We start from the raw sequence: 11,863 nt of genomic DNA, 5'->3' as shown, positions 1-11,863 counted from the left end.
GAGGGGAAATAAGCAATAGGGAAAAGGTCATAAGTGGCAATGGTGTTATATTTTTAATTTCTTCTGAATAAACTTACGGGGTATAAGGGGAGAGCATATTGTTCCCAAGTTCTGGATTTTTTTTTCCTTTGTTTTTTGCTATTACCAGACCCATTCAAACCTTATTTCACATTTCCTTTCTGGCTTTTCTAATCACCCTTTCTACACACAAATCTCCTTTCCTCAAGTAAGCGCTATTTAACAATTTCTCCATATTCCCTCAAATCTTGAAAAACACCAACCAACCTTTTGTAAAATTTGCCATGTTTTATGATACTCAAACACTATAGTCCAATACGGTGACTCTAGAAAATAATACATGTCGTTATAGTGATTGATTTATACATGGTTTGCTAAATGCATCTATGTTGTAGGCTTTTTGGCTAATACAATTTGTTAAAACACTCTTAGCAAAGTTGTTACAATGACCATCTTCTGGGACTTGGAAATAGCCTTATTATACAGAACTCAATGTTACACACTAATGGCATTTATTAGAACGGAATTCTATATGTATTATTACTTCCGACATTAGCCTTGCTTTTTTAGCCTCCTCACAGCATGAGATTTGGGTAATTATGCTAATGCTCGCTGACTCATGAGGACAACTTCCTAAAGTGTACTTAATTAACTTGGAGATTTTGTAAACAGCTGTACATGTAGGTTCCACAAATTGTGGGAATATGTCAATCTCATCACTTTTTGCTAAAGCTTAAAACAAAAAGCACAGATTGGTTACGTTTTGAAGCAAGAGCTTGAAGAAGATTCTGAGAAATGTCGCTTTAGCCTATATGAAGACAGGGAAGATCTGATCCCTGTTGAGTCCAGATGAGGTAGGTAGATTGTTGCCTTTTATATGGTGTGAGGGGAAAATACTAACTTTCATTTCTTTAGCAAAGAGTACAATTTTTCCAACATGTTGCCGGCAATGGGATTTTGCCAGTCTGTTAGTCCTGCTGGCCAATATTGCTCTTCAGTGGACTCTTCTAGGGGGTCAGATTTCTCATCCAGAAGGATCCGTGATTTCTGCTTCCCTTCAGACCTGCCCAGCTGCTTTGCTGATTAGATATTATAGTGACTCATTGCCCTCATTTGAATGGCAATCATGTGACTTTTGACATATTTTATTAAAATCTCAATCTCCTGGTAAGAGATAATATTTGGATACACAGAATACGTAACCATGATTAACAGTGCTGTACAAGAATTTACACACATACACACACACATATATTTTAAGAGAACAGGATAACGAATCACATCAGAGACAAGATCAAGCTAATCAAAATGGAGGCAAGAAACATTACAGGGAAAGAACAGGAGAGAAAAAACAAACCCTACCACAATCAGAAGAAATAGCAATTGCACAAAGCTAATGACAATGGAGAATAGGGATGGTTTTTAATAATCTTCTTATTACCACTGCATAAAATTGCAGTCCCACACAAGTCCTAGAAACTAAGCTAGGGATTTGCCTGTGGTTTCTCAGGGGTGCTGGCAAGGTCTTTTCCCCTCATTAATTTAAGCTACAATCCTGGGTACAATCTCTTTGGGAACTAGCTAGATTACGTCTAAAGATAATCAAACACTTATTGCTTAGCCTTTTCTTTGACTTCAATTGTCAGAACCTCTTCTCCAGCCTCAGAAGAAGGAGCCATGCTGATGATGAGTGATTGACCTGTAGTTCCTCTGGGTAAAACTGCCCTGCCACCCAACTGGAGCATTTCCTCCACTGTAATAGGACTTGCTCCACATTTGGGTGTATCCCATGGTTTCTCTGCTGGCTCCCTTCCTTCATCTTCATATTCTTTTCCTTTACCCTCTCCTTCAGAGTCTTCACTTTTTTTCTGGAAGGAGCAATTACAAAGACTTGGTACCAAATCAAAACCATGGACTTCAGATTCTTTTGATTAGCTTATGTTGGCTAAGAATCACTGCCAAAAGAAAGACCCTCTGAATTAAGTTAATATGGGAATCATGTCTCCCTATGCATCTATCATTTGACTAAGTTTTCTGATGTGCTGGAAAATGGGGCTGAGCTGTCACTTTCGATTTACAGGATTGGTTTGGATTACATTTTTGTCCTTGCAAAGGAATTCTCTTTCTACTGTCCTCATACTCTGAATTAGTAGACTCAGTGCTCAGGAGTCTTTGTTGTTGCTCTTTAAATGTTTATTTTTTAATACAAATAATATTAACCAAATACTGTAAAAATACTATAGGAAGTATGGTATTCCTCCTGCATGAGCTCATGGGAGGACCTTAGGATGAAACTCATATCTCTTTCCTAGTACAATCTTCTCCATTTGTCCCATGGGTGCCTGAGCTATAGTTTTTGAATCTATTGTGTTTAGTATCATTTATAGAAAGCTCATAGTAAATATTTGCTATGCTCTTTACTGATGATGCTTGGAGTCAGTTTGAGAGAGGCTTGTATGAGGTATGAATTTGCACATATAAAGTTGAGAACCTTACTTAATAATACATTCACTTACATATTTCTCCACTCACATACATCTTTTATACAAATTATTATTTCTACACTGATGTAAAGGGGGCAATTGGTTTATACTGCATCCCTAATTTTCACCAGTATGTGTGTGGAGAAAGAAGAGGGAAGTCTTTTGAATGTGGCTGACTTTATAATATTTGCTTTACCCGTTTTCTGAAAGGCCCACATCTACCCATGTCTTGCAATTTGAGAGACAATATAATGACTAAACTCAGAAGAACTCAACCTCTGCTCTGTCTGTTTCTCAGTATCTGCTTTTGTAGGCTAATTACGAGAATCAAAGAAATATTAGGCAAAAAAAAGAGGAAGAGAAAAAAAAGCATTCTAATTTCTTCACATTTCTAGGAATTGGGAGGCAGCTCGGTGTAGGTCTGGAAGTCTGAATACCTGAGCAGTAGTTTCTGCTCTGTCACAAATTGTGATATTAGCCAAAATCCTTGATCTGGATCTCATTTTCTTTATCTATAATATGAAGGACTTGGATGAAATCTACAAGATCCCTCTGGCTTAAGAATTTGTGATGTACAATTGATGGAATATTTGTGAAAATGTCGTTTACTAGCTAGTTGGTAAAATGGGTTATATATTTTTATGTCTATATGTATGTCTATCCACACACACACACACTCACTAAAACCCATGAGGATTAAATGTGATGACATTTGGGGAAACAGTTTTAAAAATGAGAAGTGCTACACATACAAAGCAGTAATTATTAGCAGTAGGTTAATCCAAACTATCCCAGTGTCAGAAATGGAATTAAAGTAAGAGCTTTCCTGGGTACACTTACACCAGTGCTCTGTCCATTACAACTTTCCATTAAGTCTGTCTTATTACCTGAGCTGTTTGTTCTCTCTTCAATTTGAGTAGTCTTGCAAGACCTGTTTTTCCTGTACCTCCAAGTAGAGCTTTAAACATTTTGGGTGTCTCTTCTTTAGGTGGGAAGAGAAAGGCACATCCTTTTCTGGGAGGGGTTGCCCCTGTGGCCTTAGCCTTCTGTTTTAGAAGAACTCTGTGAACAGGAGAGGAAAGCTATTTTAGATAGCTCTGTGAGAGTTCCAGCAAAATCTACCAAGAAAAACTTCTCCTAGTTTGTTTTCAATCAGCACCTTAACAGACAGTTGTATCACGTGGAGAAAGTTGATTACTATTGTCATAGTATAGTACTCCTGGTCTTAGATTTTACAGACTAAAACCAATCCCGTCTCTAATGAAATTTTAAAGGTTGTACCTGGCTTTCTTCATAAGGAGCTTTTCAGAATCTGGATAGTGTGCTAGAATTTCTTGGAGGGTCTTTTTGTCTAGTGTTAAAAGATTGGCAAAACCATGAGCCACCACATTGGCAGTTCGACGATTTCCTCCACCTGCTGCTAGAAGACTGTGAGAGAGAAAAATGAGTCTTTGCCACCAGTTTCACTCTTCTTCCACTGAAATCCTTTTTAAAATAAATCGCTATGTTGTCAGACATTTACACTGCTTAGAGACAGTTCTTGGGAGGTGAGATTTCAGGTGATTATGTGGAGAGAGCCAAGATACGGTGGTAATAAAAGTGTGAATAGTTTTCAACAGGTTTTTTCTCTTGTCTCCCACCTCAAATCAAGGACTAGTGGCCATCAGTGCCCTGTCAGATCCTTCATCCCGGATTCCAGAGGTGCAGAATTCCTTTGGGCTGGGTACTCCCCATTTGCTGCTCTAGATCCACTGTTCACATTTCTCCATCTTCCTTTGCTGCCCAGGAAGCTGACCTCTGAGGGCTTGCCCTCTTACTTCCATTTGGATTCAGCCAATGGGCATATTGGTAGGAAATCAGAAAGCAGGAGGAGAGTAGGGTCGGGACATTTATTTCCTCCACCTTTCCCTGCCAGTCTTTAGGTTAGCAGTGGCTGCAGTTCTTTACAAAATTTGCAGCTTCTGGCATGTGGACATCTCCTAGAATTGCAAGTAGAGCCAGAGTGCATTCTGGGTCTGGTAACCATGCCCTTCCCTTGCCTCCTTCATACCTAGCTATGGAAATAGCTTCCTTGCCATTGCTAGCTTTGGGATGCATTGCCATCTCATCCTGGGTACTCTTAGATTTTTCCCTCACTTCTGTCCATGATCCTTTTATTAATATCTTCTCAATTACCTTGCATTAGTGTATCTTCTGTTTCCTACCTGGGCTCTGACTGATACAACCCTCAACATCAAATCTGAGGGACAGCTCTTAATGATTCCCTGGTTACCTCAGGTGAATCCAATGTCTTCACCTTCTAATCTTCCAGATCATCTTGTATATCAATATTATAAACTGCTCTGTAGTGTGCTCCTACACATGAAACTCCCTCCACTTGGAATGTCAGTGAATTCTGGGCTTTATGTCTCTCAGGGACATAGCAGGGTGTTTTACATCCGGGAAGTGACCAACAAGTAGTTGGTAAGTAAATGTACACACAAATGAAAAAATAAAGGAATGAAAATTATATTATTCACCAATGATCTGGAAAAAGGGGGTTAGTTTTTAAAAATAAGACAAAAAAAAAAAAAGCACATTTCAAATGTTTATAAAAATACCATAGGCTCTGCACTGAGAAGATAAAACAATAGACCCCTTGGAACCAACCAGTTCAAAATGGAGAAAGAATCACATTAATAAAAACACAATCTCTATGGGTGGAAAGGACAGAAAAAACACCTTGACAGTAGAATCTCACAGCCCTGCCTTTGGAGCAGTGAGATGTGAGAAGCTGCATGGGTCCTGTGTCAATCTGCTGAAGGTTTATGTTAGATGATGTGTACATCTTCTACTGTTGTTGAAGAAAGGGGAACATTCCAGCTGGTTGTTAATTTTTAAAAAACTAACATAGGGTTTCAACTCTAACATGTAATCACTCTAGTCTTTAAAACAAAAAACAAATCAATTACTTTCTTAGTCCCATCAGAGAACTGAGGTTACAGGACAAACTGCCATCCCAACTTCTGGAGAGACAGGTGAATCCAGAGAGTTACCGACAGATCTGCTTACCTGGAGCAGAAGCTCCTAGAGCTATAAACTAGAGGAACAGTTAAATGGTAATGTTGATGAATTGCTGGAGGCTGAGAGTGGACTAGCATGAGAGTGAGAAATTCTTGGGGACCAAAGTCTTAGAAGGAATCTCACACTTTTGAGGGTTTTTACCTCCAGGAACCCCACCATTTCTCATGGTGGAGAGCTAACAAAGATCCCCTGGTGGATCTGGCAGGGGGAAGGGAAAATTAATCATTGTGATATATTTCCAGAGTGTATTTGTTTTCCATAACAAAGGCCTACTCTCCAGGCCTTTACTAGACTTTACCAGAGTGTTATCCCAACACTAAGGGAAGCGCATTATTCCCACTCCAGCCCCCTTTACCTTCCTTGTTTTACCTAAGGAAAATGGGAAGCTAAGAAACACTTGTGAAGGGTTATATCCCAGGGACACAGGCCCACTAAAAGACTAAGATTTAATCATAAGATTATAGAATGCTTCCCCTTACATGTATTTTAGCACCACACCAACAGTGCTTCTGTTAATAGCAGTGGATTATAGGTGAAAAAGCTGCAACAGGAAGACTCTTTGAGAAGGAATACTTAGGGAAGCCCAAAGTCAACAGAGGAGATGAAAACTAAGTCTCTAGAGAAATTTGAAGCCCCTGCCACCTACAGTTACAGAAAACATTAAGCACAGTCCAACTCCTAGTCATATTAACATAAAAACCTCATGCTGTAAGAAAAACAAAAACAAAAACAAACTCGTTGCCATCGATCGAATCGATCTCAACTCATAGCGGCCTTATAGGACAGAGCAGAATTGTTCCAAACAGCTTCCGAGGAGTGGCTGGTGGATTCAAACTGCCAACCCTTTGGTTAGCAGCCGAACTCTTCACCACTATGCCACCAGGGCTGTCACCTCATGCTATAACCAAAAAAACCAAACCTGTTGCCGTTGAGTCAATTTCAACTCATAGTGACCCTATGCTGTAAGCCTATTTATTTCAGTTCCTATTACCCACTACATCACATTCAGCTTTCAAAAAAAAAAAAAAAAATACAGGGCTTGGTAAAAGACAAGGAAAAAACAGTCTGAAGAGACAAAGTAAGTATTAAAACAAGAGTCAGATATGACACAGATGGTGGAATTATCAGACAAGAAATTCAAAATAACTGTGCGAGTCGCTATGAGTCAGAATTGACTCAACAGCAACGGGTTTGGTTTTTTTATGATTAATATGTCAAATCTATTCTTGAGATGGTCTCTAAATTCAGGTGGGATATAATCAAGGTCGTATTTTGGCTCACATGGACTTGCTTTAATTTTCTTAAGCTTCAAATTGAACTTGCATAGGAGCAATTGAGGGTCTGTTCCACAACTGGCCACTGGCCTTGTTCAGACGATGATACTGAGCGTCTCCATTGTCTCTTTCAACAGATGTAGTCTATGTGATTCCTTTGTATTCCATCTGGCAAGGTCCGAGTGTACAGTTGCCGTTTATGTTGTTGAAAAAAGGTATTTGCAATGAATAAATCATTGGTCTTGCAAAATTCTATCATGTGATCTCTGGACTCATTTTTATCACCAAGTCATATTTTCCAACTATTGATTCTTCTTCTTTGTTTCCACCTTTTGCATCCCAATCACCAGTAATTATCAATGAATCTTGATTGTATGTTTGATCAATTTCAGATTGCAGAAGTTGGTAAAAATCTTCAATTTCTTCACATTTGCCGAATTTTGGGATGACATCAAGGACATCATACATGAAGAAAGCAAAAGGTCATTTAAAAAGACAGAAAAAAAAAAGACAAAATTGGTGTCAGAAGAGACTCAGAAACTTGCTCTTGAACATAGAGTAGCTAAAGCAAAAGGAAGACATGGTGAAGTAGAAGAGCTGAACAGAAGATTTCAAAGGGCAGCTCTAGAAGACAAAGTAAAGTATTATAATGAAATGTGCAAAGACCTAGAGTCAGAAAACCAAAAGAGAAGAACATGCTCAGCATTTCTGAAACTGAAAGAACTGAAGAAAAATTTAAGCCTAAAGTTGCAATATTAAAGGATTCTATGGGCAAACTATTGAATGATGCAGGAAGCATCAAAAGAAGATGGAAAGAATACACAGAGTCACTGTACCAAAAAGAATTAGTCGATGTTCAACCACTTCAGGAGATAGTATATGATCAAGAATCGATGGTACTGAAGGAAGAGGTCCAATCTGCACTGAAGGCATTGGCAAAAAACAAGGCTCCAGGAATTGATGGAATACTAATTGAGATGTTTCAACAAATGGATGCATCACTGGAAGGGCTCACTCGTCTATGCCAAGAAATTTGGAAGACAGCTACCTTGCCAACTGACTGGAAAAGATCCATATACATGCCTATTCTAAAGAAAGGTGATCCAATGAAATGCAGAAATTATAGAGCAATATTATTAATATCACATGCAAGTAAAATTTTACTGAAGATAATTCAAAAATGGTTGCAGCATTACATTGACAGAGAACTGTGAGAAATTCAAGCCGAATTCAGAAGAGGATGTAGAACAAGGGATATCATTGCTGACAGATCTTGGCTGAAAGCAGAGAATACCAGAAAGATGTTTACCTGTGTTATATGGACTACGCAAAGGTATTTGACTGTGAGGATCATAACAAATTATGGATAACTTTGCGAAGAATGAGAATTCCAGAACACTTATTTGTGCTCATGCAGAGCCTGTACATACCCCAAGAGGCAGTTGTTAGAACAGAACAAGGAGATATTGCATGGTTTAAAACCAGAAAAGGTGTGCGTGAGGGTTGTATCTTCTCACCATGCTTATTCAACCTGTACGCTGATCAAATAATCCAAAAACCTGGGCTATATGAAGACGAACATGGTTTCAGGATTGGAGGAGACTTATTAACAACCTGCGATATACAGATGACACAAACTTGCTTGCTGAAAGTGAAGAGGACTTAAAGCACTTACTGATGGAGATCAACTGATGAAGTTCAAAGACTACTGCCTTTAGCATGGATTGTAACATAAAGAAAACACAAATCCTCACAACTGGACAGTAAGCAACATCATGATAAATGGAGAAAATATTGAAGTTGTAAACGATTTCATTTTACTTGGATCCACAATCAACCTCCTTGGACCAGTAGTCAAGAAATCAAATGACACACTTCACTGGGCAAATCTAATGCAAAAGACCTTTAAAGTGTTAAAAAGCAAAGATGTCACCTTGAGGACTGAGGTGCACCTGACTCAAGTCATGATATTTTCATTCACTTCGTGTGCATGTGAAAGCTGGACAATGAATAAGGAAGACCGCAGAAGAATTTATGCCTTTGAATTACAGTGTTGGCAAAGAATATTGAATTTACAACAGACTGCCAGAAGAATGAAGAAATCTATCTTAGAAGTACAGCCAGAATGCTCCTTAGAAGAGAGGATGGCGAGACTTTTTCTCATTTACTTTGGACATGTTGTCAGGAGAGACTAGGACATGTTGTCAGGAAAGACTAGTCCCTGGAGAAGGACATCATGTTTGGTAAAGTAGAAGGTCAGTGAAAAAGAGGAAGACCCTCAACGAGATGGATTGACACAGTGGCTGCAACAATAGGCTCAAACATAGCTATGATTGTGAGGATGGTGACGGACTGGACAGTATTTCGTTTTGTTGTACATAGGGTCACTATGAGTTGGAACTGACTCAATGGCACCTAAAAATGATTAGTAAGTTAAGGATCTAATGAAAAAAGTATACACCATACAAGAATAGATGGGTAATGTAAGCAGAGAGGTGGAAATTCTAAGACAGAATCAAAAGGAAATGCTAGAAATGAAAAATAATGTAATTGGAGCAAATAGCTGCTCTGATTGCCTGGTGGTGCAGTGGTTTAAGAGCTTGGCTGCTAACCAAAAGGTTGGCAGTTTGAATTCACCAGCTGCTCCTTGGAAAACTTGTGGGGGAGTTCTACTCTGTCTATAGTGTTGCTGTGAGTTGGAATCGACTCAAGGGCAAAGGGTTTGGTTTTTTGGATTTTTGTGATGGGCTTATTAGTAGACTGGACATGGTCAACGAAAGAATCAGTGAGTTTGAGGATAAGTCAGTAGAAACTTCCCAAACTGAAATGCTAGGAGAAAATAATAATAACAAAAGAACAAAACATCAAGAACTGTGAACAATTTAAAAAAGGTTTAATTTCCACATAATTGGAAATCCAGAAGAAGAAAGTGAAAAAGGAAAAGAAATATTTGAAGTATTAGTGGCCAAGAGTGTTCCAAAATTAATAACAGACACCAAGCCACAGATCCAGAAAGCTGAGAGAACACCAAACAGGATAAATACCCAAAACAAAACAACAAAAAAAACAAAACAAAGCCTCACAAACCCTACTTCAAGGCATATCATATTTAGTCTGCAGAAAACCAAAGACAAGAGAAAATCTTCAAAGAAGCTAGGATGAGAGGATGAGAGGGGGACACTGCATACTTCTTATTAGAAACCATGAAAGCAAGAAGAGAATGAACTAACATATTTAAAGTATTGAGAGAAAAAAAACACTCACCTAGAATTCTATATTCAGCAAAATTATCCTTTAAAAATAAAGAAGGAATAAAGACTTTCTCAGAAAAACTAAAACTGAGGGAATTCATCATAGATCTCCCTGCAAGAAATGATAAAAGAAGTTCTTCAGGGAGTAGGAAAGTGATAAAAGTCAGAAGCTCAAATCTATATAAAGAAAGGAAGAACATCGGACAAGAAATAAATGAAGGTAAAATAAAAACTTTTATTTTTCTTATTCTCAATGGATATAAAAGATATCTGCTTGTTTGAATAGTTATAGTAACAATGTATTGGATGATTATAGCATATGAATAAATACAATGAATGGCAGCAATGTCATAAGAAATGGGAGGGAAGAATTGGGATTACTCCGTTATAAGGTACCAGCACTCCATGTGAAGTGGTTTAGTGTTATTTGTTAAGAATTTTTGCATTTATAGTCATGAGACATATTGGTCTGTAATTTTCTTTTTTGTGGCATCTCAGCCCGGTTTTGGTATCAGGGATGTGCTGGCTTCATAAAATGAATTTGGAAGTATCCCTTCCTTTTCTATGTTCTGAAATAGTTTGAGTAGTACTAGTATAAACTCTTCTCTGAATGTTTCGTAGAATTCTCCAGGGAAGCCATCTGGGCCAGAGCTTTTTTTTGTTGGAAGTCTCTTTATTATCTTTTCAATCTCTTCTCTTGTTATGGGTCTGTTCAGATTTTCAACATCACTTTGTGTTAGTTTGGGTAGGTACTGTGTTTCTAGAAATTTATCCATTTCGTCTAGGATAAATTTGTTGGAGTATAGTTTTTCATAATACTCTGTTATAATCCTTTTTATTTCAGGTGGGTCAGTTGTAATGTCCCCCGTTTCATCTCTTATTTAGGTTATTTGTGTCCTCTCCTGTTTTTCTATTGTCAGGCTGGCCAGTGGTTTGTTGATTTTGTTGATCCTTTCAAAAACCAACTTTTGGTTTTGTTGATTCTTTCTATTGTTTTTCTATTCTCTATTTCATTTATTTCTGCTCTGATCTTTATTATTTCCTTTCTTCTGGTGGCTGTGGGCTTTTTTTACTGTTCTGTTTCTACTTGTTTGAGTTGTGTAGTTAATGTTTTGATTTTGTCCCTTTCTTCTTTTTTTGATGTGTACATCTATTGCTATAAATTGCCTTTGCTGTGTCCCAAAGGTTTTGATATGATGTGCTTTCATTCTTGTTTGATTCTAGGAATTTTTTGATTCCATCTCGGATTTCTTCTATTACCCAGTGGTCTGTAAGCAAGGTGTCATTCAGTTTCCATGTATTTGATTTTTTTCCCTTGCTCTTCCTGTTGTTAATTTCTACCTTGATGGTGTTGTGGTCAGAGAAGACACTTTGTATTATCTCAACGTCTTGGATTTTGTTGAGGGTTGCTCTGTGGCCTAAGATGTGGTCTATTCCAGAGAAAGTTCCATGTGTGTTGGAAAAGAATGTGTACTTTGCAGCTGTTGGGTGTAGTGTTCTATATATATATGTCTATGCGGTCAAGTTGGCTGATTGTATCCTTTAGGTCTTCTGTATCTTTGTGCAGTTTCTTTCTAGATGTTCTATCCTTTACCGAAAGTGGTGTGTGGAAGTCTCCTACTATTATTGTGGAACTGTCAATTTCTCTTTTCAGTGCTGTTAGAGTTTGTTTTATGTATTTGGGAGCCCTGTCATTGGGTGCATAGATGTTTATTATGGTTATGGCTTCATGATGGATCGTCCCTTTAATCACTATATATGATAGTGTCCTTCT

At 38.0% G+C, this 11,863-nt stretch overlaps 1 protein-coding gene across 1 annotated transcript in view; it reads right to left on the bottom strand.

Annotated features, from left to right (window-relative positions):
• Positions 1 to 1,573: 1,573 nt before the first annotated feature.
• CNGB3 (cyclic nucleotide gated channel subunit beta 3) overlaps positions 1,574 to 11,863 on the bottom strand; it is a 218,399-nt gene continuing 208,109 nt past the window's right edge. The window contains exons 16-18 of the mRNA XM_004370790.2: positions 3,783 to 3,929; positions 3,389 to 3,563; positions 1,574 to 1,886 (exon numbers count right to left, since the gene is read on the bottom strand). Coding sequence (XP_004370847.1) covers positions 1,629 to 1,886; positions 3,389 to 3,563; positions 3,783 to 3,929 — 580 coding nt within the window. The 3' untranslated portion in view covers positions 1,574 to 1,628. The remainder of the gene's footprint in view (positions 1,887 to 3,388; positions 3,564 to 3,782; positions 3,930 to 11,863) is intronic.

This window comes from Trichechus manatus, unplaced genomic scaffold (assembly GCF_000243295.1).
Source record: "Trichechus manatus latirostris isolate Lorelei unplaced genomic scaffold, TriManLat1.0 scaffold00009, whole genome shotgun sequence".
NCBI classification, from domain to species: domain Eukaryota; kingdom Metazoa; phylum Chordata; class Mammalia; order Sirenia; family Trichechidae; genus Trichechus; species Trichechus manatus.
Note: the sequence above shows the minus strand (reverse complement) of the source record. Positions and strands in the feature narration are given on the sequence as shown.